Source organism: Nicotiana tabacum, chromosome 1 (genome assembly GCF_000715075.1).
Source record: "Nicotiana tabacum cultivar K326 chromosome 1, ASM71507v2, whole genome shotgun sequence".
Lineage (NCBI taxonomy): Eukaryota > Viridiplantae > Streptophyta > Magnoliopsida > Solanales > Solanaceae > Nicotiana > Nicotiana tabacum.
Window position 1 is genome coordinate 119,354,787 of NC_134080.1, and position 27,292 is coordinate 119,382,078.

The following is a 27,292-nucleotide window of genomic DNA, read 5'->3' on the forward strand; positions in this document are numbered from 1 at the left end:
ATTCGTATAAGAAACATGTTCAAATGACGAAAATGAAAGGAAATAAGCATGGCTAGAGAGGAATAACTTTAAGTAGAAAGCTCGTGAGATGCTTCACCAAATGATCATAGAATTTAAAAAAATAAATAAAAACCCGACCATGTTACACAAAATTTCACTTTCCTTTATTATTTTATTTGAATTTTAATGATGAAATTTAATGCTTATCAGTTACTTTATATCAGCTAAGCCAAATGGGCTCATAGTTGTTTGGTGATAGTTACGACGCCATTTATTTTTTTAAAGATTAAGACGTCCGAATCTGAGTGCACATCTGCATATTAAGACGTGCATTAAGATTAAGATGTTTGAATTTGAATACATATCTTTATAAAATTTATCCTTTCTTATAGATTTTAATCATTTCGACATATTCAACTTAAGTAGTTGTGAAATAAAAATAATAAATACACTTAATAATTAAGATCTGAATGATAGAATTCAGACTTTAAAAATTAAAATACTTAAAGTCTGAAATCTGAATGATATTTAAACCATTATTAAATGCAAATATATAAAGTCATAGTGTCTTTTGATGATAATTAGTCAAAGTTGAACGACTTCTTGATTACGAAAAATAATTTAGTGAATTGTATGTAATAAATTAAAAGTTGAGTGATCATCAAATTACAATAATGCACATACCAGCTAAGCAACTACAAATATATCCAATTAGCATAAATCCAAATTAGTGAAATTACCTATGGCAGTGAAAGAACACATGCGTAACACCTGCTAGCTATTCCATCAACCATATGGTAGCATCTCTTTTTTTCCTCCCTTAGCATTCTCATCGTCTTCTTCCACAGTTCCACTGCCCCGGTCCCAAGAACACTGTCCTTTTTCTCTTCTGCATATACACTCCCATAAAATCAATCTCCTTTTCACCTGTAACTCACTCTCTATTCCCTTTCTACTACTCTCCCCATAGATAGATCCACCAAAATTCAAACCCTAAACCCCCAAAACGACACTGCCTGATTCAAATCCAAGCCACCAGAATTGCATCCTCGATCCAAGCTGGAGCAGTTGAAGACAATTGGTAGGGAGCTCGCAATGGGCTCCCAAGGCGGATTTGGACAGTCCAAAGAGTTTCTCGACCTAATCAAATCCATCGGCGAAGCCCGATCCAAAGCTGAAGAAGATCGAATCGTGATTAACGAGATCGAAACCCTTAAAAAACGAATCATCGAGCCTGATATACCTAAAAGGAAGATGAAAGAGTACATAATACGATTAGTGTACGTCGAGATGTTAGGCCACGATGCATCGTTTGGGTACATACATGCTGTGAAAATGACTCATGATGATAATTTGCATCTTAAACGTACTGGTTATTTAGCTGTGACGCTTTTTTTGAATGAGGATCATGACTTGATTATCTTGATTGTGAATACTATTCAGAAGGACTTGAAATCGGATAATTATTTGGTGGTTTGTGCCGCGTTGAATGCCGTTTGTAAGTTGATTAATGAGGAGACTATTCCAGCAGTGTTGCCACAGGTGGTGGAGTTGTTAGGGCATTCTAAAGAAGCTGTTAGGAAAAAGGCTGTTATGGCACTTCATCGGTTTTTTCAGAAATCGCCATCGTCCATTTGCCATCTTGTCTCCAATTTCAGAAAGGTGCATTCTTTTGCATATGTTTTGTGTTTATTAGTAATAGTTGAATTGGTTGTCGAGACTACATTGTCATGTTGTGCCTGTGTTGCATCCTTTTTGTGGCAAGGATGTGGGGTAAATGTATTATTGAGGTAATTAGATGCATTCCAACATAAGTTATGCAGAAATTAATGTTGTATTATTTAATGTGGGATAGAATGTCCTATAAGAATACATGTATTAGCAATATATGGGTAAGAGTACTTAAAGAATAAAGATGCCCTTGCAGTTATTAATTTAGTATGGTCTCATTTCCTTGCTTCTAAATTAATCCTACGGGAAAAAAATTATGAAAATTACTCGTGTTTGTTTTCAAGATTTGGAGGATGTAATAGGGCATGGCCTAATGAAAATTTATGTCCAAAATATTCATCCGTTCTACAGCCGAGGGTCTATCGGAAACAACCTGTTTCCAGGGTAGGGGTAAGGCTGCGTGCATCTTAGCCTCCCCAGACCCCACTTTCTGTTTTTGAGAATGGTGGTGTCCGGGCCAGTTTGTGCACATCTCGACTATGCCACCGGGTACCTACTACTTCCCACCAACATAAGTACCGCGTAACTCCGCCCATCAACGCTTAGGCAGATAGGAAGAAATTTGCTTTTCTAACACTTTCTGCTAACTGTACAGTGGAGAAAAATAGGATTTGTTGATTTTTATTGAACTTTTATTTCTAATGATTTTGTGAAGGTCCAGAGGATGTTAGTGACCTTAGTATGGTGTTATACAAAAAGGAAATGATTGAGGTGATGGGTAAAATTATGAGAAGAATGTAAGATATAAGTGATGTCATGGTAGATAATGAACTAAAGCTTGTGCACATTCAAAGGGATGTCGATGATATTTCCATCTGCATTAGAGAAAACGATCTCCTATGGTTTTAACTGATTCTATTTTATTTGGAATGATTATTTTGATTTGCAGAGGCTATGTGACAATGATCCTGGCGTAATGGGTGCTACACTTTGTCCTCTTTATGATCTTATTGCTGCAGATGTTAATTCTTATAAGGATTTGGTTGTCAGCTTTGTAAGCATTCTAAAACAAGTAGCGGAACGGAGGTTGCCCAAGAGTTATGATTATCATCAGATGCCTGCTCCATTCATTCAGGTATTTTAATCAAAGTTCTAGTTGCTCTCTTGCATGAGATGCACTTAAATTTTCTTTGTAAAAGGCTAAAGGCTGGAAAGATTGTATTTTTATGTGCCTTGTCTTGATTCAAATGTTCTCTAAATTCTGGAGTGGCCATTCAAGTCCATGCTACCATCTCACTTCTGAGGGCTGGACCTCTGATTTGGCTGAGGTTTGAATCCTTCCATCCAAAAAATATACTTTCTATGCAAAATATAGATTGCTTCTTTAATGATGTCATTGAGATAAAATTAGTAGATCCATAGAAGAGGAAGGTAGTTAACCTAGAAGAATTAATAGTTTCAAGAAGTCGATTATTCAATTGCATTCGAGGTATAGTTAGTGTTGTGAAGAGCGTGAAGCGAGGAAAAGCGACAACCCCCATTTCACGAGAAGCGAGAAGCGAAGCGCTCACTTTTTATAATGAAGCGGAATTTAATTTTTTTTAAAAAAAATAAATACTGCATAGACAACACATATAATTGTAAGTAAATGTTTAATACTTCAATTAAAAAACTAAAGAGTAGCATCGATTGGGCATAAATTTTGGGCAGAAACTGGAAAAATTGGGCAGAAATTCTCTGAAAAAAATTCGCCAGCATTTCGGCACTTTTTAGACGTTTAGAAAGAAAAAGAAGAAGAAGACTGAAAATCAAAAGTGCAGAAGCAGAACATATCTGTACTGTTGAAGAAGAAGAAGAACAACCCTAGATATGCTTTGAGATTATTTCAGAAATCAGAAGTTGATGAAGAAGAGAAGAAGAAATCGCTACTGTTTTTGAAGAAAAACCCTAGTCTCGTTGTTGTTGAAGAAGTCCAGACAGTGTTTATGGTTTAGAAACCTCGTTTTTAATAAAATAGGGCTTGGGTTAATTTTAAACATAGAAGCGGACTCTTCTAACGCTTCTTCTCGCTTCACCGCTTCTCGCTTTTTACAGAGAAACTGTCGCTTTTTCGTACCAGAGTCGCTTCTATTACCTGAAGCGCTGCCATTCACGCCTCGCTTCTCGCTTAAAGCGAGGAAGCGAGCGCTTTTTTAATCACTGGGTATAGTTTTATGTGGAACCATTATATTTATCTCTGCCATTTAAATGCTAAAAGCCTTTATATGTCTATGCAGATGCATACAACTATACATACAATGTTATTTTTGTATTTCAATTTTGATGAGTCACTTAAGATCAATCTGTGGTCTAATTTTTCCCTTGTCAATCTTAATCTTTTTGACATTATTATCCGTGATTGTCTTTCTTGGCTTTGCCGTTGGTATTGCTTTTTAACTAATCCACCTTTCTACAAGCTTCTACTATGTTCTGAAAATAGTTATACTATTCAATGAGATAAAATCTCAAAATGTCAAAGCTGTTTTCTGATTATTCTTGGTATGTTGCTGAAATACTGTTTAAAGTTGATATTTGGGAATAGAAAATTGGCTAATATCAACTTTCTAAGATTACCAAATCTAAGAATATAGCTGACCCCAAACTTATATAAAAAAATATAGCTCACCCCAACAAATTTTGCACTTGAGGCGTAGATGATTGCTAGATTGACCAGATGTATGGGTAACTTGATTTTTTTTGAATGTCTCTAGCAAAAACGAGTTTCCGCAGTTAAGATTTTCTAGCCTTGCAGAGTATCTAATTTTTTGCAAATAGAAAATGATTCCATATAAAGGTGATGAAGAACTAACTACTTCTGCCTATCAACAAGTAAACCATGTCAATTTGCTGGCTTTACATTAGCTTTAGGGTCAATTATTTTGGCTTAACACAGTGTAGAACTTGTATAGAAGAAACCAGTAGCTTATTGAATAAAGTAGTGCAAGCAATCTGATGGTGAATGTAACTATTGATTTGATAGGTCTTTTTCCATTAATCCTCTTACTTTTCTGCTTTTAGAGATTTTCAAACTGTTCTGTTGTCTATTTGTTCTACTTTTCGACAAGAAATGGATCTCTACTTGTAAGCTCAGTTGCTGTTCTTTACGTGCAGATCAAATTGTTGAAAATTCTGGCATTACTGGGAAGCAGCGACAAAAAAGCCAGTGAACAAATGTATACTATTGTTGGTGACATTATGAGAAAAAGCGATTCAACCAGTAATATAGGAAATGCTATTCTATATGAGTGCATATGTTGTGTTTCCTCAATACATCCTAACCCCAAAGTATTAGAATCTGCGGCAGAAGCAGTTGCCAAATTTTTGAAGGTTTGTCTTCTTTATCCTCCTGCGTGTATCTTTTTGTTGCCGTGCCTCTTACTTTTTCTATGTTAGAAGCTAATTTCTTTCAATATTATCTGGTGCACAGAATGATAGCCATAATCTAAAGTACTTGGGGATTGATGCGCTTGGTAGATTGATAAAGATAAGTGCAGAAATTGCTGAGCAGCACCAACTAGCAGTGATTGATTGTTTAGAGGTTGGAAATGTTACTTCTCAGGTTTCTTCTAAACAAATGATATTTCAATTTATGGAGCCATCACAATGTTGGCTTTCCTTTCTGTTTATGGCTGCAATACATAGCTAGAATATTCAGCTATTTTATTTCAGCAATGCAGCACCTTTATTTGTGTTTTGCTCGTTTTTTCCAAACTGTAGCTGGTTATTGCATCGAATTTATTGTGCATTGCAAGATCAGGAGAACTCCAACATAATTTGATTGAAATGTGTGACCCTAGTCTTCTGAACCATGCCATATCAAACATAATAAAAGTTGTAAGCATTTCGGTTGTTCTCAATCAACAATGGGTTGGTATTAGCACTATTTCCAAGAAGAAAAAATGAAAAGAAAAGAGACTGATTTTGTTTTTTAACAATAAAAAATTAGCCTCTTTCCCTTCTTCTCTTCCTTTTTGGACATATTGGTTAATTCAAAGAAGATCAAGTTGATGCCACCAGAAGAGTCAATGAACCAGGTAGGTGAATTCCTCCAAATAGAATGGAGCCTCTTGCCCCCCACCCCCCACCCCCAAATGCTTCTTATTACCTTCATTGATGAAAAACCTGGAAAACTTTTGATCATTTTTATGGAGTGCCCAATTATATTGAGTACTAGTATTGTCTTACTTCCCAAGTTGAATCAAAAGCCGAAGACATATAACTTTGTTGACTTTGCTTCTTTCCTTTCTTATGCAGTTGAAACCAAATTTTCTTCTGAAGGTCTAAAATTTGGACTATTTGGTTAACACCCGTAACCACTCTCTAGCCACATTTCATTAGAATTTTTTGGGTGAAATTAACCATTTTCTTGAGCAAGCCTTGGCACCTTTAATTTAACTTTAAGTTTTTTTTTGGTTCTTCTTGCAAGGCTAGAATAAAGAAACTCTAAGCTAGCGTTTGGACATAGATTTGATTGAAACTTGAAAAAAGAGTTTTTGAAGTTGTGTTGAAATATAATTTTTGAAAGTTGAAGTTGTGTTTGGGCCGAGGGTCTATTGGAAACTGCCTCTCTACCTGCATTAGGTAGGGGTAAGGTCTGCGTACAGACTGAAAGTACAAGGGGGGGTGAATTGTAAATATTTAAACTTAATCGCTTATTAGTTGACTAATTAATTGAGTAGTCGACTAGATATGATAATTCAACAGATATAGTAAAAGAAAGTAAATTGCAGAAAGTAAATGCAGGAATTAAAGACACCAGGATTTTATACTGGTTCGGATTCAATGTGAATCCTAGTCCAGTCCCCTTGGGTTGCAAGGGAGTTCTCTTTTAGTAAATGTGTTTCTCCGAGTACAATTGTAGTGAATTTGCACGCAGTTTCTCTAGCACTCGTTTTTGATACATTGCCTCACCAGTGTTATGCTCTCTTTCTTTCCCTGACTTGTTACACAACAGATCTTAGTGAACTACAATGTTTGTTTGCAGTAGAATAAAGAGAGTGATTTTGGTTCGATCAAAGTATATCAGACTAGGGTTTAAGGCGGGATATAAATACTTTGATGGATGGTAGAGGCTTTACAACCCAAGAGATTTGATCCTTGGAAAGAAATTGATTCTTTCCAAGAATAAGATAGTAAGCAGTTGCTTCTCCTTGATTTCCTTCCTTCAGCAGAGATACGAGTGAAGACTTGCTCCTTGATTGTTTGTCTTTCCAAACTTAGTCACATACCAATCTTCTCATAACTTTCGATCTTCCGGGATGTTGCCCTTGATTTGTGCCTTAACTTAAGGCTTGCTTGATTCTCTCCAACGTTGCTCTTTGCTGATTGGATTCCGTCCAGATTTGCGAGTCCTTTCCTTAGTTGTCCAGATTTGCTGATTGTATAATAATCTTTGCTAATTGATTTCTTCCCTTATTCATCATGATTGACTCCAGCATTCTTGTGGTATCTTCTTGACTTCTTGTAATTGATTCATGCACATGTATATTATTTGCATCATTAAAACTGGATCTAGCAATCTCCCCTTTTTTGATGATGGAAAAATAATATAGTAATAAAAAGAAGTAAATACCAGTCGACTTCCCTGTGTTTTACTCCCCCTCAATGTATGTAGTTGACTTGACTGATCCATGATACTCCCCTCAATGGATGTAGTCGACTAGACTGTGGCCAAGTCGACTTCTCCGCTATACCTGTAAAAATACATATGCTACCTGGACAATATAGATTCTCTCCCTTTTGTCATCAGCAAAGAGGGAATAAAACGAGAACTAAAGAGATATCATTAAAACTAAGGAGGTAAAGTGAATATCCAACGGCTGGGCACAGAAGCAGCACAACAAAAAAATAGAAGTCATCCAAAAGCTGAAAACACAGCCCAAAACCAACAGAAAACAAATTGTCTTAAAACAACCACACTAGCGGCGCAGGAAATAGGTAAGGGTGTTGCAGATGGCCTCCTTTAACTGTTCGAAGCTTGCATTCGCAGAGACGCTCACACCATCCAACCTGTCATGAATCTCCCTGAAAGCTTTGACAGCATTCTCCCTCACTCTGAGAACAACAACTCTAATTTTGGACACGTCAGACCCTGTTTCTTTGGAAATAACATGAATGTCACCAACAGTAGACTAAGTAGCTGTGAGAAGGTTCTTGATTTCAGAGAGTTGAGAGTTAATAGCACAAAGCTTTTCACTAAGCTCAGAACTGTCAAGATTAAGTGGAGGAACAGAGGGTGAAGGTTTGGGTTCTACAGGGGCCTGCTTTGCTTCACTCTCGCTCTTCTTAACCCAGGAGCCCTTGATATTCACATAGCCCATACTAGCAAAGGCTCTAGAATTGTAGGACTTGGAGACAGTGATGAAAATAGTTGGACAGGGAAATTTGATGGGCTTCCAGAATATGAGTGATTGCCGTGCCACAGGGTAGACTAGTGGGATCTTCAACACTCTCGATCATGAATTGATAACCCAGGAGGAAAGCTTGATTTTGAGTTTGGTTACAAGGCAATAGACAAAGAATATGTCTCTTTGAGAGAAGGTTGAAAAGGAGCCAGTACAGGGAAGCAAAGTGGTTGCCACAATGTGGGCCAGAACCCAAGTTTCGAAACTGACATCACTGGGACCTAGTTGGTTTGGAAGGGATTCAGAGGGACACTCAACAATACACTGTTTGGCTTGGTCAAAAGTAATTTCGAAGTCATCAGGCTAGATGTTTTTAAACAAAGTAGGAAAACCATAACAACGACACTGAAAAAGTGCGTCAAACAGGGCACAATCAAGAACAATGCGCTTACCTAGCACTAGAGATTCCAACCTATCAGGTTTACTAGAACGAAGATTTGCATAAAACATTTTGACCAGGGGTTCATATACCTTAGGCGGAGGAATAGAGAAGAACTCTGCCCACCCTTGATAAACGAAAAGTTCTTTGACCTTACAATTAAGGGCTTCCATGTCATCAAGATCGACAACCCTTCCATGAGCAATGGGCTTGTCTTTTAGAGCAATAAAAAGATCCCTATTTGGGGAATCCCAGAAATTTAGGTCAGATTCAAGAGAGGCAGAGAAATCAACCTTTGATTTCTTTGGAGTGGACGAAATAGGGGGTTCTTCTATGGGTCGCTTGCCTAAAGCCTTTTCTCCTAGAAGTTGTGAGTGTTCAGAAAAATCTCCCTGAGATGAGGTGAAGCCTTCAGAGTGATCAGACCCTACGTCTACTTGTTCAGGGGGCGCAGAAGGGGGTTTTGCTTTGGAACAGGTGCTCTTTCTGGTGGAAGCAAAGGGATTTTTGGAGTGTTTCGCTATTGTAGAGAAGGAGCTTTGATTGAAACTTTTGGAGAAGAGATGGAGATAAGAGTGATTGAAGGGGTTTTCTGTCTTAAGAAGAGGGTTTTGACGGTTGTAGGAAAGAAAAAGTTGTCAGTTGAGAAGACGTGATGATTGGCTTTCCATCTTCGAATTGCAAACTGATGTGAAAGAAGTGAAAAGAGAGGGAAAAACGGAGGCATAATTAAAGCATGGGAAAAGGACAATAAAATTAACTAAGCACATAGGTCCTAAGAGTTATTAGAAGTGCAAATAATACCAAGTAAATTTCTTAAAGTACAAAATCTCTCTTCTAATAAAGGCTTAGTACAAATGTCAGCTAGTTGAGCAGAAGTTCCAACAAAAGATATTTCTATGTCTCCCTTAAGAACATGATCTCTAATGAAATGATGCTTAATATCTATATGCTTTGCTCTAGAATGATGCACAGGATTTTTCAAAAGACAAATAGCACTAGAATTGTCACAAAAAATTTGTATAGGCTTAAACGAAAGTTCATAGTCACCCAATTGATGAGATATCCATAGTAGTTGTGCGCAACATTGTCCAATAGCAATGTATTCGGCTTCCGTAGTGGACAATGCGACTGATGCTTGCTTTTTACTATTCCAGGATATTAATGCCTTTCCTAGTAATTGACATGTACCGCTTGTGCTTTTTCTATCCTCTTTATCACCTGCAAGGCCAGCATCTGAGAAACCTTCTAATTTAAAAGAGTTAGAGCGAGAATACCATAATCCATGAGATACAGTTCCAATGAGATATCAAATGATTCTCTTTACAGCGGTCAAATGTGACTCCTTGGGAGCTGGCTGAAACTTGGCACATTTACATACACTGAACATGATGTCTGGTCGACTTGCTGTCAGATACATTAGTGATCCAATCATTCCACGATATTTGGTTTCATCAACAGGAGTGCCCTATTCATCTTTGTCTAGATTCGTAGAGGGGCTCATTGGAGTGCCAATTGATTTTGCATTGCTCATACCAAATTTTTGAATCAGCTCTTTTGTGTATTTGGTCTGACATATGAAGGTTCCTTCTTCAGATTGTTGAATTTGTAGCCCATGGAAGAATGTAAGCTCACGCATCATACTCATTTCAAATTCGCTTTGCATAAGATTTGAAAGTTCCTTGCACATAAGAGGGTTAGCACTACCAAATATAATGTCATCAACATAAATTTGAATAATGAGGTTACCTTCTGATGATCGTTTAATAAACAGGGTAGTATCAATTTTACGTCTTGTAAAGCCATGATCAACAAGAAAGGTACTTAGCCTATCATACCAGGCACGTGGAGCTTGTTTCAACCCATACAGTGCTTTAGTGAGCTTGTATCTTCAAAGCCTGGAGGTTGTTTCACAAATACTTCTTCATCGATGAATCGATTTAAAAAAGCGCTTTTAACATCCATTTGGAATAGCCTGAAACATTTAAAAGATGCGTATGCTAGAAGAATTCGTATAGATTCCAAACGAGCTACTAGGGCGAAAATTTCATCATAGTCGACTCCTTCCTGTTGTGAGTAGCCCTTAGCAACTAGTCTGGCTTTATTTCTTATGACCTTTCCATCTTCGTTCAATTTGTTCCTAAGCACCTACTTTGTTCCGATTACAGACACATTATCAGGTTTGGGTATTAGTTTCCACACTTGATTCTTGCTGAACTGATCTAACTCCTCTTGCATGGCTTGCACCCAGCTTGAATCTTTCAGTGCTTCCTCTATCTTTTTTGGCTCAATTTGAGAGATCAAAGCGATGTTTGCTTTCTTTTTGAGAGTTGCCCTGGTTTTCATTCCTTTGTTAGGATCTCCTATAATGAATTTCTGAGGATATTCAGGCTCGCTTCTCCATTCATTTGGACGAACTGCATTTGTAGTCGACTCGATTTGTGGATCTGGCATATTGCTGCTATTTTCACCAGTTGACTCAGTCGCAGCTGGTGTATTAATCGACTCTTGTGATTCGCCTTTATCCTGAGCTTTTTGAGTTTGATCTTCGTCACCTGCAGTAATTCCTTTCTCGACCAAGGGATTATTTTCATCGAATATAACATGTACAGATTCTTCTACACATAAAGTACGTTTATTATAGACTCTAAAAGATCTGCTATTTAATGAATAACCTAGAAAAATACCTTCGTCATTTCTTGGATCAAACTTTCCAAGATTATCCTTACCGTTATTGTGAATGAAACATTTGCTCCCGAAGGGATGGAAGTAACTGATATTTGGACGTTTACCTTTCCAAAGTTCATATGGGTTCTTCAGTATTGGCTTTATGAGACAGTGGTTGAGGATGTGACATGCTGTACTTACACCTTCTGCCCAGAAGTGGTTTGACAATGAGTGTTCTAGTAGCATGGTTCTTGCCATATCTTGGAGGGTTCTGTTCTTTCTCTCCACAACCCCATTTTGTTGTGGTGAGCGTGGTGCAGAGAAATTATGAGTGTTTCCCTGATCATTAAAAAAATCTTCAAATGCTCTGCTTTCAAATTTTCCTCCATGGTCACTCTGAATTGTTGAAATCAAATGTCCCCTTTCTCTTTTAACCCTTTTGCAGAAAACTTTAAAATTTCTTAATGCTTCATCTTTATGAGACAAGAAGATTACCCAAGTGAAACGTGAATAATTATCAACAATAACAAAGGCATACCTCTTTCCTCCCATGCTAGCAGTTCTAGTAGGCCCGAATAAATCCATATGAAGTAATTGCAAAGGTTTTGAAGTAGACACTATATCTTTATTTTTGAAAGAATTTTTGGTCTGCTTACCCATTTGACATGCATCACAAATATGAGTTCTAGAAAAATTCAATTTGGGCAAACCAACAACTAATTCATGTTTGGACAGTTTTCTATCAAATGCATGCTAACATGACCAAGTCTCTTATGCCATAGCCATGGATCATCAGACATAGAGGATAAGCAAATATGACCATCTATCTTTTCAAAACCATCAAGTATATAAACATTTCCATACCTTTTTCCAGGAAGAATTATTTTACCTGATTCATCTTCAATAGCACATCCAGTTTTCTTAAACTTTACCTCATATCTTGAGTCGTAGAGTTGACTTATGCTCAAGAGGTTGTAGTTGAGGCCATCGACGAGATAAACTTCAGTAATGTCACAATTGTTATTAAAGGGAATTGTTCCAGTACCAACTATTTTGCCCTTTGAATCATCCCCAAATTTAACACTTCCTCCATCGATTTTTGTATCTTCTTTGAACAGGTTTTTGTCACCTGTCATATGACTGGAACACGCACTGTCTAGATACTATTTTCCTTTGCGGCTTACTCTGTGGTGTTCCTGCAAGACAAGATAATTACTTTCTTTTAGGTACCCAAGCTTGCCTGGGTCCTGGAGGGTTAGTGTTACTAGGTTCAGAACTCTTTGGTTTCCAAACCCATCCTGACACATTTGATTTACGAAAATGACAAAATGAATATTTATGCCCACTTTTATTACAGTGATGACACTTAACATCAGACCTGCTTATAGGTCTTTCATAGGTATTGGAACTAGTAAACTTGGTTCTAGCAGGTTCTTTTCCAGTTGACTTGTAAGTTGTCTTGTTTGACCTAACAGAACTGTGACGGGTGGATTTGCGCATGCTGTTGAGCTGCATTTGCAAATCCTCAAACTCTTCTTGAAGTACTTCCTTTTCGATTTCACATACTTCATGTTTGAGTTTCCAGTCTTTAACCTCCCTAGTGAGTCTCTTAAGTTCATTCATCATTTTTTGAGACTCTTTCAAGGTTGAATTAAGGATATCCTGCAATTCATTACATCTTTCACAGTCATAAGATCTTACCTCACTAGTTTCACCTCGTGCCATGAAACAGTTTTCATTCTCGTCATCTGAAACATCTTCATCTGTCCAGCATCCTGAAGTTTTGTTCATTTCATTTTCCAGAATTGTCATGAAGCAGAGATTTGCTATTTCTTCATGGTCAGAGTCATCCTCATCGCTCCAGCTTCCGAAGGATTTGTTCTTGTTGAAGCCTCTAGAGATCTTCCTCTTTAGTTCTAGGCATTCAGCTTGAATATGCCCAAATTTTCCACATTCGTAGCATTTTCCATCATTCTTATCCTGTTCGTTGTATTGCCTGGATCGTCTTGGTGGAAATCTTCCTTTCTTTGTGTTCCTGTATCTTCTCTTTAGCCCATCCATATTTCTAGACATCATAGCAATCTCTTCTTGCAGAGCTTTAGGATCATCAATTTCATTTTCAGCCATTTCAGTAGAGGTTTTGAATGCAACTATTTTCTTTTTCTCCTCTTGATTTGTCTTTTTGAGATGCGTCCTTTCAAAGGCAATTAGTTCTCCTCGTAGTTCATCATAGGACAATTTGTTTAGGTCTTGAAATTCCAGTGTGACTACTTTGGTCTGCCAAGTGGTTGGCAGACTTCTGAGAATTTTTCTGACTTGATCACCATTGGTGTAGGGCTTGCCAAATGCCTTTAAATCGCTAATTATTTTGCTAAACCTGGCAAACATCTCTTCAATGGATTCTCCTTCTTTCATTGAGAAAAGTTAGTAATCATGAACCAGCATGTTGATATGTATTTCCTTTATTTTGCTGGTTCCTTCATAGGTGACCTCAAGTTTGTCCCACATCTCTTTGGCTGTGTCACAACTTGATATTTTCTCGTATTCTTCACCACTTATAGCGTTATGAAGCAAATTTCTCGTCTTGTTGTTCACTTGTACTACTTCTAGTTGCTCCTTTGAGTATGAATCTATATCTTCAGGGTCAGCAAGTGATGGAGTGCTAGCTGGTAGGGGATAGTTTCCCTTTTTGATGACTCTCCAGACTTTGACATCGTAAGCTTTAGCAAAGATTTTCATTCGTACTTTCCAGTGAGAAAAATATTGTCCATTGAAGTATGGTGGTCTAACTTGTGAAGTTCCTTCCTGAAAAAGAGCTCCTATGATAACCTGATTTGCCATGATCTTTTCTCACAAGCTGTTAAGCAAAAGTAAAATGTAACCCTTGCTCTGATACCAATTGAAAGTACAAGAGGGGGGGGGGTTGAATTGTAAATATTTAAACTTAATCGCTTATTAGTGGACTAATTTATTGAGTAGTCGACTAGATATGATAATTCAACAGATATAGTAAAAGAAAGTAAATGCAGGAATTAAAAACACCAGGATTTTATACTGGTTCGGATTCAATGTGAATCCTAGTTTAGTCCCCTTGGGCTGCATGGGAGTTCTCTTTTAGTAAATGTGTTTCTCCGAGTACAGTTATAGTGAATTTGCACACAGTTTCTCTAGCACTCGTTTTTGATACAATACCTCACCAGTGTTATGCTCTCTTTCTTTCCCCGACTTGTTACACAGTGAACTACAATGTTTGTTTGTAGTAGAATAAAGAGAGTGATTTTGGTTCGATCAAAGTATATCAGACTAGGGTTTAAGGCGGGATATAAATACTTTGATGGATGGTAGAGGCTTTACAACCCAAGAGATTTGATCCTTGGAAAGAAATTGATTCTTTCCAAGAATAAGATAGTAAGCCATTGCTTCTCCTTGATTTCCTTCCTTCAGCAGAGATACGAGTGAAGACTTGCTCCTTGATTGTTTGTCTTTCCAAACTTAGTCGCGTACCAATCTTCTCGTAACTTTCGATCTTCCGGGATGCTGCCCTTGATTTGTGCCTTAACTTAAGGCTTGCTTGATTCTCTCTAACGTTGCTCTTTGCTGATTGATTTGCTGATTGGATTCCGTCCAGATTTGCGAGTCCTTTCCTTAGTTGTCCAGATTTGCTGATTGTATAGTAATCTTTGCTAATTGATTTCTTCCCTTATGATTGACTCCAGCATTCTTGTGGTATTTTCTTGACTTCTTGTAATTGATTTCCTGCACATGTATATTATTTGCATCATTAAAACTGGATGTAGCACAGACTACCCTTCCCAGCCCCCACTTGCTGGGAACATACTGGGTTTGTTGTTGTTGAAGTTGTATTTGGACATGCGTTTTATTTGAAGAAAAGTTAAAGTTTTGTGAGTGGAGGAAAAATTTTCGCCCAAAAATTGCCATAAACCAGTCTTTGGGAACTTGAATTTTTTTTTCCTAAACATGATCATATTTCATAAACAAACAATGTTTTCAATTTTTTTTTTTGAAAAAATGAAGCCAAAATCTATGGCCAAACGGGAGCTAAGTGACACCGGCGGGAACTTTGGATTTCAAATAAGATAATTATTCAACTTATTGATCACGGGTATATTACATATCTTTAAAGGCCATATTTTGAGACATGTAACCCGTGGGTTATGGGCTTTTCTTTTGCCTAACTTCTAAATATCTTTTGTCCTGCCATAGTTCAGGTTTTTTCTTTACAATATGGCTAATTAGCTATGGAGTTTGTTTTATGGTGTATCTTTATTCATCTATATGCTGTTTGAAAAATGGAAACTTGCTCCATTTATTCATTTTCCAAAAAGGAACAGTTTCCTCCCTTTCTTACAGAGATAGCTATTAATCAATATGGTTTAGAAGATGGAGATGCTTTCTAGGCTGTTCCCTTTATGACACCAACCATTGTATACAGGACCCAGATGACACACTGAAACGGAAGACTTTTGAGCTGCTGTATAAAATGACAAAGCCATCGAATGTAGAAGTTATTGTCGACCGTATGATTGATTACATGATGAGCATAAATGATAACCATTACAAAACTGAGATAGCGTCCAGATGTGTCGAACTGGCCGAGCAGTTTGCACCGAGCAATCAATGGTTTATCCAGGTCAATTTAGCATAGCAAATTAATTTGTCATAGCGTTTGCTCTATTCTAGTACCAACTACCATGTTTTTTGACGTGCTTACAGACCATGAATAAAGTGTTTGAGCACGCAGGAGATCTAGTAAATTTAAAGGTGGCCCACAACTTGATGCGGCTGATTGCCGAGGGATTTGGAGAAGATGATGATACTGCAGATACCCAGCTGAGATCATCAGCTGTATGTGTTTTTAACTTTTTGCTTTGATTGGTGCTGAATTTCTTTTTCAGCTTTAATGGATATTCATCATTGGTGATAAACGATACAATCTTGAGCCTTCATTTTGGAATACTTGTATATATGATTTTTCCCATGCAATAATAATTGCTGTACTTTATATAGAAAACACATTACTGCCCTGAGCCTGTTTAATCTTTTGAATATAGTTTGGTTTCTCTCAGATGGAAAATTTTAAAAGGCTAAGAGCTAGCATAACTTGGATAGAATCTGGTCAAAACGAAGTAACAAGCTTGATAAAAAGATATGTTTAGATTAGCTATTAACTTATCAACAAAAAAGAAAAAAGAAAAAAGAAAAAAGAAAAAAAGAAATGTTTAGATAACTATTATGCTAGAAATTGGTGGTCTGTCGTCTTATTTTCATTTAAGTAGTATTCTAAGCTATAGTTTATTTCTTACTGAAAGATGGTTTTGGTAGTTGAGGGCCTGAGGTAAATTAACATCTGGATCGTTTTAAAGGAACTCCCCTGGGGGTCTTATTGTATCAGTTGCATACATGTATTAGAAGGAATTATTGAATACGTGTTAAACTTTTATTCTCTGTTCTGATGGCTGGAGAGTAAGCTAATAAATGTTCTGTTAGTGTTAATTCGTAAGTAACTTAAATTTTTGTGATGATTCCTTGTTTCTGTCATGCCAAGCTGAGAATTTGAAATACTCTTGTTGCAGATTCTGGATAATCTTATGTTAAGTGTTATTATTCTGCAGTTACCAATAAAAAAAGTGTTAGCAGTCTGCACTTTATTAAAGGGCCCCGCATTATCTACGTCTTTACACCCCTTTTTCCCTTTATCTTGCTCATGTTGTATATAATTGCACAGAAGATATTGTTTTTGTATATTCTGTTTTTGTGCCTCTAACAGATTACACTTATGATTGGTTGCAGGTGGAGTCATATTTGCGCATCATGGGAGAGCCAAAACTTCCCTCTGCATTTCTCCAGGTTTTCAAACCGGTCCCCCACCTATTTACAGTAATAAAATGTTGCCATGCTCAAATGTCACACATACATGTAATGTTCTCAGTTCACCTCTTCTGGTGCTTAACTCATAACCTTGTGAGTTACAGGTTATTTGCTGGGTCTTGGGGGAGTATGGAACTGCTGATGGGAAGTATTCTGCCTCCTATATCACAGGGAAAATATGTGATATTGCTGAGGCTCATTCAACTGATGACATGGTCAAGGTATGCGAGATCCAATTGCTGCTCTATATCAGCTGCGATCTTCTAGTATGAGCTGTTTCTGTATTACGATACAATTTGATCTTAAAAGCTAGTAAACAGAGTGATGGAAAATCACCTAATGGCATTTGTTCTATTTTGATAAGCTTCCTCAATTTTCTGGCTTTCAGAATCGTTTTACCCTCTTTGCCCTTTGTTCTCGTTTAACTCGACAACCGTAGTTGAGAGTATGTGATCTGAGCAATGTCGGAGGATAGCCCCCAAGTCTGTTCTATGTCGTGATATGATTGTCCAGGACATGAGGTCCTTGAATTATGTATTTGATATCTCCTGCTGTCTTATACCTTTTGTATCATATTCATTTTGATGACAAGTTGATTTTTTATCTCATTACGGTAATTACCATATAAATCAATTTTTGGAACTTAGTATAGTGGCTAGTTGACTTTTCAAAAGAGCCTTGTAAACACTTGATAATGCTGGGAAGTTGGTTCAATAACAGCAGGCTAAAATTTTAGGTGATCTATTGCATGTACTGAATACTGCAAGGGGTTTGATGGCTTTCTTTTTTTTTGTCCAGTACTCTTTTCCTTAGTCACTTCTCGAGACAAACAAAAGGAAATTTTACAAGTATGTTCCTCTGAAGGTGGATCAAACCTTCTTCTCTGTTTTTCCTTGTTTTGACAACATGCTGAATTTCTTTGAAGCAGAAATAGGGGCAACTACTCATTTCTATGGTTGCAAGAGATTACGTTATTTTGTTGGTATGGAGGGTAAGCAAACAAGAATTTTTTTGAGCTATATACTGGTTCTACTGTGAAGAAAAGACCTCTTTTTATAACCGAGAAATCCCGAGGTAATGGACCCGCCCTATACTCTTCTCCACTTAAATACCAGACTTTTTTCTTCGGCAGGGTTCGAACTTGTAACGTGCGCCAAACCCGCACATTACACTTTGCGCTCTTACAATTAGACCAAAGACCTTGGGACTATTGCGAAGAGAAGACTTGTAGCAGACAAAGCATGTGTAACTGGTGCTAAGAAGTTACATCTTTACTTTTATGGAACTTGGAAATTCTTAAATTTTCCCTAATACTGGAGATAGATGCCAAGAAGGGTAGAGTTTTGAAAGACTTACTGCAACTTACATTATTGGTTACTTCATCGAAAACTTACATTATTGGTTAATAAGTGAAATTATTCTTGGCTAGTAGCATTGGATGCATCATGTTCTTCCTGTTTTAGGGATACCTATTTGGTATAGTCAAACTATTTGACATGTTGCTTGTTGATCTTTATGTACTAGTATTAGTCTTAAAAGTCTAAAGCCTTCTCTCTGGTGCTAATACCATGGGTACCTTTGAGGTTGCATGTTGTACAGGCACTCTTGTACTTACGCATTGGGTATTTCTTCATGGTGTTTCCATTATCCTAATTTCAGTATACTGCACCCACACTAAAATATACACTCTTAAAAGTTGAACTCTTTATGGATTTTCGTTTCTTCTTTTATAGGCTTATGCAGTATCGGCACTTATGAAAGTATATTCATTTGAAATAGCAGCTGGGAGGAAAGTGGACATGTTGCCTGAGGTAAGGAATTAACTTTCGAGCCTTCAGTCAGTATTTTTTTCCCTTTGGACAAGATTGATTGAGACGTACTAGTGTTTATCCCAACAGTTAGGCTGAAAGGTTTTCGTTTATTTTGCTGACTCCCTGATTGTATCTTTTGGTAAGTGATGTGATCTGCACCTCTTGGCTCCATGTTGAATAAACTCTCACGTCTACTGTAACAACAACAACAAACCTAGTGTATAGTGTGTATAGTGTCTGGGAAGGGTAGTGTGTATGCAGACCTTACCGTACCTTATACAGATGGAAAACTCTCATGTCTACTGTCAAAAAATAAAAAGTTCTTAGAAAGGGAGAAAAAACCATACCCATTTTGCAGATGCAGAAGAACCATCTTATTTGATTTAATTTAATGGGTGGTGGGGAACTTAGATAACCATGAAATGTAAATTCTTAGAGTCGCAAGGCAAACGCTTTAGTTTTATTTCTTTTTGGTAAAACCACTGGTATAACATCCGATTGCTGATGAAGAGCTTAACACTTGTATATTATTTAAATGAGTTCTCATGAGGGCAAAAAAATGAGAATGAACCTTTTATCTTTGTATTTCTCGCAAGGAATAAAAGAATCTTATTGCTTTAATAGGTCTGTTCCACAAAAGACCATTTTAATATTGAAATGGAATGAGCTCGACTAGAGTGGAATGGATATGGAGGATTCATACAACCAATCCCAACTAGTTCGGGATTGAGGCATATTGATTGATTGCTTGTTAAAAATGAAATTGCTTCCATAATATGAAAAAAGGGGAAAAGCAGGCTGCCTCCCCATTATATTGAAGTAAGCCAAGACTCTTCTAGGCCGTTTGATTGCCGGTTAGATAGGAGTTATACATGTATTAAGACTAGCATAGCTCAAGGATTTTGGTACCTTAAAATAGCTATTAGCTTATTTTGATTTGATAGAGAGGTCATATGCAAGCTCCGGAAAGTACAGGGAGGTAAATTCTTTAAGCCCAGTGAGACTTCTTCTGGATCAACACAATGTTGAAACCATTGGGAACCAAACTTCATAAACCATTTATAGGCGACTACAAACTTCAATACACCTCTAGCATTATTATCAAAACTTCATTAATCCAAATGGAATACGTTTTTCATTATTAAGAGGACAAGTTTCAATATGCCTCTAGCATATTCTCAAAACATCACTTATCCAAATGGAATGCATTTTTCATTATTAGGTGCAGTATAGTCTACAAATAGTGTCCAATTGACACAAATCATCTGTGAAGCATACAGAAATCTTTTTCCATAGCTGCAATATTATTTCATGTTGTGTAAGATATGTGATCAAGCTACTCTTTCCAGTTCAGCTGACCTCACTTCTTAGTTCATAGTTTGGAAAAAGAAAGTGTAATTACCTTAATTATATTGCCTTCTTTAGGTTATTTATTCTGTGGCGGTCTATCAATTTTGAATTTATAACTCTGGCTGGATAGTGGAATGACTGATGGTTTACTATAATCAGTTGAGCCGCAAATTTGAGTGACGCCAAAAGTAGGTAAACTCCATTTTCCAATGAACTGTATCGATTCCTTTCTTGGGCCGTGTAAAATTAATGACCAATACATCCAGTATGAAATGAAGAGAGTAATTGTTGTCACATAGAAAAGGAAGTAAAACAGAAAAGGGTTAAATGTATCCTTGTACTATCGAAAATAGTTTAAATATACCCTCCGTTATACTATTTGGTTTTCTGACCCTACCGTTATACTATGAAACAAATATACCCTCATTTTGAACGGAATGCCACGTGGCTGCACATGATTAAATGAACCCATTTTACTTTTCTTAACCCGATTCACTTAAAAAAACCCACTATCCGACCAAAAGTGCCTCCCGTGTAGATCAAACCATTGCCAACATCACAAAAACACGTAGTCGAACAACACACCATCCCAACCTTCTGCACAACTATTTTAGTTGCCATCAAGTCAAAATTCCATATCATACTCCCACAGAAACAAATGATTCAGCTGGTCGAAATAACAATCCACAAATAGGGAGGGCAAAAATGATGAATTTATGGAAAATCCGATCTCATTTGAGGAAAAAAAAATTGGCCATAAAAATTTTTGTTGTAAAATTTCATGATACAAATCTGCAAGCATATGTTGGAAAACTTTCGTGTCAAAACAACTTTTGAAGTCTTCTCATAAGTCAGAGGTCTCTCAGTTTACTTCTTCAATTTGTTACCACCCTGAGCAGGTTGAATCGAATATGCCGTTGTTATTGCAATTAAAGCTGTCTGAGATGCTGCTATGACGGCGTTAGACACCGGAGCGGCGGTCAGAGAGAGAACATGGCATACAAAAGTCGCCGAAAAATTCTTCGGCAAGATTCCGACCATACTCTGAGGTCGGAGTTTCAACTATTTATTTCTGTCTCCCTTAAGGATTTGATAAATAAACAGAAAATATGAAAAAAGAGAGCAATGACTCGTCGGGAAAATGTATTTCCGGTCATATCCAGTAAAATCTGGTCCCAAAACTTTCAGATTTCGACTTCTTATATGTATTTCTCTAGATCTGTGTATAAATGTGTGTGTAGGTATAGAGAAAGGGGAAGAGAAGGTGCGAAGTGAGTAATCTGAAGGTTCTCCATGGTTCCGGCGAATTCGCTGATGGAGATTCCTGCCACGGTCATAACAGTGAGGCGAGGGAGAAAAGAGGAGGAAAAGAGGAGAGAGAGAGAGAAGCAGTGAGGGTGGACTTTGGGTCGGATTGTGGGGTTTTAAGTGAATCGGGTTAAGAAAAGGAAAATGGGTCGATTTAATCATGTGCAGCCACGTGGCATTCCGTCCAAACTGAGGGTATATTTGTTTTATAGTATAACGGTAGGGTCCGAAATAACCAAATAGTATAACGAAGGGTATATTTAAACTATTTTCGATAGTACAAGGATATATTTGACCCTTTTCCGGAAGTAAAATGCTGTGGGTCTAAACTGTGAGTCAGATTGGTGAAAATTGTTAAACAGATGTCAGTAAAAATGACTCCAGATAGGGAAGACCATTCACCAGAAAGTGAGAGTCCTATTTGGTTTACAGTGAGAACAAATGAAATTGGAACGAGAGGAACAGTAGATGTTTTTATGGAATCTCTACTCCAAATCACTCTCTCAAAGCTAGATGCCTACTAAATCTTTTTTGCTGGTCTAAGATAGCTACTGTAATTAGTACTGACCAATTTTTGGATTTTGTTTGTTCCCTCATCTTAGATTGACACACCGTAAAGGGGCTAGCTTTCTTTTATTTATGCATCTCAACTTGTATCTATGCATCTTCTTGATGCTTTTGGTAATATAACACCTTACTTCATCCAAAAAAATAAAAATAAAAATGAAATTGGAGCCATCCACCACCTAAAGAGTAGGAGTTCAATGTTAAATAAGTGAGGCGTCCTACTAACCTAACAGTAGTTTGCTTTTTTTTAATTAGACAGTTGATTTAGAAAATTGCATAACATGGCTGATGGCTTTATAGAAATCATCTTGATGAAATATGCATAATGTAGCCCCAACTCCATCTTAATTTGCCCAGATCCGTTTTGTATTGTTGAGCAACTTGGCCTTCTGTTTTATGGCTTCTAGTAGTGGCAGTACTTAGTGAGATTTATCATCATGTATGTCATCTTCCAAAAACAGGGGAAGGGAAAAAAAATACAATGCTAGATTTTCTTTCAAACCTTAATAAGAATTTCAGACTGCTGAAGTATCTGCTTATTGCAGTGTGAATCATTCATTGAAGAGTTGTTAGCATCACACTCTACAGATTTACAGCAACGAGCATATGAACTTCAAGCAGTTGTTGGCTTAGATGCTCGTGCTGTTGAAAATATTATGCCAATGGACGCTAGTTGTGAAGACATTGAGGTAAGGACTTTGCCAGAATCTATTTCATGTTTCTTAACCAAAGCTATTTCTCAAGTTATGAGCAGGCTTAGCCATATTGTCTGGGTTGTTAGATATTCATGTTTTTACCGCGTGTCCATTTGATGAGTATTACAGTACGTGCATGCATCTTGTTTAAGGGTGTCGTTACTGATCAATTCTGTTTTGGATTCATCATCAGTAGGCAGAGAGTAAAAAAAAAATCCAAAAGAAAAGAAAAGAAGCTTATTTTGACTGTTTTGAAAAACCACGGTTCTATCTGTTCATACTAGACCTTATATCACTAATGTATCGGGAAGTTTTGGAAAAAGTCGGCATGCTTATTTTTTTGGAAAATTTGTGGAGATGGCTCCGTCCTCTCTTGCTATCCTGTGTGAGACATATTGTTTGAAATTGCCGCCTTCATCTTGGTGCTTCATACCTATCCCTTAGCTGCTTTTCTGGGGATGAGAATGAAAATGTTAGGGTGGTGATATTTCGTGTTGCGGGTTTCATATTACCAACTTATTTTCTCGGGTGATGATAGTGAAAAAGGTTAAGGTGAATGTCCTTGTAGATTTGATGTTTTGACCTATTTTTGTTACTGGAAAGATATGATTCAGTCTACTCTCTGTCACAGGACTCAAATTTTTCTTTTTCTATCTTTGTTTTTTGTTTAAACCGGGTGCAACTAATATGAAAATTTTCTGCAGGTTGATAGAGAACTATCTTTTCTCAATGGTTATGTTCAAGAGTCACTGAATAAGGGGGCTCAACCCTATATTCCTGAGAATGCACAATCAGGAGCTTTAACTATCAGTAGTTTTAGACATGAAGAACAGCATGGATCCTCAGGACATTCTCTTAGATTTGAAGCCTACGAGCTTCCTAAACCCTCTGTGCCATCAAGACCTTCTCCAGTCCCACCAGTATTCTCAACCGAACTTGTTCCTGTACCAGAACCAACTTATCACACAGAGTTTCATGAAGCTGTTGCACCAAAGTTGTCCGCATCTGGTACAGGCTCATCTGAAATCAAGCTACGACTTGATGGTGTTCAAAGAAAGTGGGGTAAGCAAACTTATTCTTCTTCCTCACCATCTACTTCAGACTTTGATACCTACAAGACTCAGAATGGAGCGACACAGCGTGATGTACCAAGCAGCTTAAGCTCAAAAACACGTGATGTATCTTATGAATCAAGAAGGCAACAAGAGGATATTAATCCGGAAAAGCAAAAACTTGCTGCTTCCCTCTTTGGGGGCGCATCAAAATCTGAAAAAAGACCTGCTGGTGCTGGGCACAAGGCATCAAGGCCAAACAGCCATACTGCAGACAAGTCTCATGCAGAAAAGACTGGACCTTCTGATGGAGGTGCTGCTAAAGCAAGTCCCCAACCACCTCCAGACTTGCTTGACTTGGGTGAACCAACTAGTATTAGTAGTGCAACTTCTGTGGATCCGTTTAAGCAATTGGAAGGCTTGCTTGACTTAAACGAAGGTAGTCCAGCTCCAGGTTCTAGCGGAGATAGTGCTACTAAAGCGCCTGATTTTATGTCTCTTTATGGGGAGACTTCCTTCCGTGGGCAAAATATGATGGGAACGGAAAATCTCCTTTCAACCGCTGAATTTTCACATGCACCCGACAGAAATGGCCATGGAACAGGAAGTACAGTTACAAATTCAACACAATTAAGTAAGGGCCCGAATCTGAAAGATGCTTTGGAAAAAGATGCACTTGTGAGGCAAATGGGTGTGACACCAACGAGTCAGAATCCCAACTTATTCAAGGATTTGCTTGGGTAAAGTACATGGACATGTGTATGTGTTGGAAGTCTATTTAGGCCTTGTTGTAGAGTCTTTGTTGATTGAACTAGATCTGTGGTGCTGGAAAGCTACAAATTTATTTGTTGGAAAAATTTACAATTGAAAATACAATTTGCGAGGAGCTAATTGTCGTATGAGCCTGGTATTTTGCGTAGCAGTTGCACATGGAAAAGTTTATGTGAAAATGGTTTCGACTGGTAAGGAATAGTTGAAGCCACTTGAGCTTTTGACTTTGAGGTTTCCGGAGTAAAAAGGCTGACATGTTTTTGGCGCAGTCACGACCATAGGTTTGCCATGTGCTTCAAGACGTATCACAGTTGTGTTTTATGTTGATCTTCCTTTTCCTCTTATCTTATTGAAACTATTCTTTTTGCTTTTTCCTGGAGGCAAACTGTACCATTTGGAGAGGTATTGTACCCTTATATGATGTTGTAAAGCAATAAGCATTTCTCAGGTTAAATTGATACTGGCTTTATCAGTTGAATGTGGATTCAGTTCGAAGTCTGCTTTGCAGAAGCTTTATTGTTTCTTGATAGCATGTTTGACTATATTATATCTCTAGTTTCATGAAGGAATTGAATATGTTATATCTGCAGCTTTTCAGTTCTATGTCGAAGGCGCTGCATATATTGGTTTATAAGAAATCCAATTCCTAGACCAATGCGATCGGTTGTATAAGGATCATTTTCTTACAGGGGTTGCTTAATGGAACTTGTTTAGTAGGAGCATTATTATTTGTTTTTTCTTTTGTTTTCCTTGGTCGTTCATGACTAGTGTTGTACAAGTGAAACTATGCATAATTTCACTACCAAAGCTAGAAACTAAAATAATGATATTTTCGGCGAACAAGATGTACTAATGTTTACACTAAGGGGTCGTTTGGTAGGAGGTATTAGAAAAAATAATGCAAGCATTAGCTAGCTCTATGCATTACTAATACCTTGTTTGGTACCTTTTTCCAACTTGTGATTATACATCATACTTGGTATTATCCTATGCATAAGTAATGCATAGAAAACTATGGCATTAGTAATACCAAGGCTTTAATGCATGCATTAGCATGGTTAAAGACAAAATTGTCCTTAAAGTCCCTTAAAGCTAGAGAATATGGAGGGAATTTTTGTAAGCAACTATTTTTTTTAAAAAAAATTATGCAATGCATTATAATTTTAATACACCACACCAAACAATAAATATGAAATAATATTTGCATAACTAATGCTTGCATTACTAATACATATTATTCCACACTATTCTTATATATCCTACCAAACGACCCCTTATTGGTAATTCTGTGCAACACAAGTCAGTAGAACATGTAAGTTTTGGCCCCTCAGCTTTCTTGGCTGGATATGCTTTACGCATTCGGAACATTTTTGGCGAGAGGATTGTGGGCCAAGATCCAATAATGCATAGACGAGAGGTTTGAGTCGATATTTTTGTTTTCTACTTTATTTGTTAAACAGAAGCTATAGAAGTATTACATCACAGAATCTTATGTAAGGACACGTTTTCTGACTGTTAGTCGGGACCAGAGATATGATGAACTGGAGTCGATATCCGAAAGCCCGAAGCTTACAATGGTTGAGGGATAAAAAATGTTAACTATTTTCTTTAATACAACAAGGGAAAAGCATTCCTTAGACTAAGCTAGTTTTTACTTTCACTCGCAAGATAATAACAAACAAAAGTACCTCGAGGCAGAGGCAGATCTTGAATTTTAATTCTATGAGTTCAATATTTAAAGTTTTTAGTATTGAACCCATTACAATTTAAAATTATAGGTTCATATCTACTATTTATCGTAAATTTGGTAATTTTTACATTTAAATTTATGTTCTGCGTCGAAAGTACTGGGTCCAATTGAACCTGGTAAATATATGCTGCATCCGCCCCTGCCTCGAGGGAGAGGGAGCATTAAATATGGTGAATAAAAGAGATTTCGTCTTGGATTCAGCTATGTACTGGTTTTCTTTCTTCCTATATCTCACTAAACAAACATGGTGGAGCAGCTAAGATGGATAATCTATATATTTTTGATTGAAAGGCAAACTAGTAGGAAGACAGAGAAATGAAAGAATAAATCCATGAGATTTCAAAGGGAAAGATTCAGAAAAGCTTTCAAGGCATTTAGGATAAGAACTATTAACTGTAAATTATACTGCAGCAGTTATAGTCACTGTCACTCAATGGAGATATTCACATGCATTTGAGCTTAGAAGCTAGAACTGGTTATTAAATATACGGGGAAAAAACATGGAGGCAGTCACTATAGCCAACTAGAAGAAACAAAACTTAGTTGCCTTTGGAGTTAAACCAGTCTCTATATATAACTTTTTATAATGTTTGTAATAGAGTAATGCCTACAAGAATGTAATCTAATATTTGATGTTTAGATTGGTATGATTTTAATGAAAATGATATGATTCCATATCCCAACTCCCAACCACGACAGATACCTTTGGTCCTAATGAAAATGGTATGATTAACTCCGCCTATATGAGCTTGTACATTTTCGTTCCAAGTCCGGATTGCAAAGGAATGTTGTAGTAGGCTGCAATTACTAACGTACTAGCCAATATGCGCGCGATGAATATTTACTATACAAATAGATATATAAATTTAAGTACCGGCGAAATATGATAAGTGAGAAATTATATTTTTTTACTAGATAGTCTCGAAGGGATATCAGTGA

General features: G+C 37.1%; 1 protein-coding gene across 2 annotated transcripts; it reads left to right on the forward strand.

Moving 5' to 3' along the window:
- Positions 1-730: 730 nt before the first annotated feature.
- Positions 731-25,150, forward strand: LOC107782050 (AP-4 complex subunit epsilon-like). 2 transcript variants are annotated; one of them, XM_075253118.1, is made up of 11 exons: positions 731-1,662; positions 2,621-2,806; positions 4,822-5,037; positions 5,138-5,248; positions 15,614-15,811; positions 15,895-16,026; positions 16,972-17,028; positions 17,154-17,270; positions 18,783-18,860; positions 22,631-22,774; positions 23,485-25,150. In XM_075253118.1, exons 1-11 carry the CDS (start codon positions 1,096-1,098, stop codon positions 24,574-24,576), a joined length of 2,898 nt encoding a protein of 965 aa, XP_075109219.1. In that variant the 5' UTR covers positions 731-1,095; the 3' UTR covers positions 24,577-25,150. The 2 variants fall into 2 exon arrangements, with proteins under 2 accessions (XP_075109219.1, XP_075109218.1); XM_075253117.1 differs by having other exon boundaries at positions 761-1,662; positions 5,138-5,269.
- The last annotated feature ends 2,142 nt before the right edge of the window (positions 25,151-27,292 follow it).

Excerpts from the sequence above, each read along its gene's own strand:
- LOC107782050 (XM_075253117.1), top strand. The coding sequence starts at position 1,096 with ATGGGCTCCCAAGGCGGATTTGGACAGTCCAAAGAGTTTCTCGACCTA. Across the intron at positions 5,038-5,137 it reads CAGTTGCCAAATTTTTGAAG|AATGATAGCCATAATCTAAA; the intron begins GTTTGTCTTCTT and ends TCTGGTGCACAG. Across the intron at positions 18,861-22,630 it reads AAGTGGACATGTTGCCTGAG|TGTGAATCATTCATTGAAGA; the intron begins GTAAGGAATTAA and ends TGCTTATTGCAG.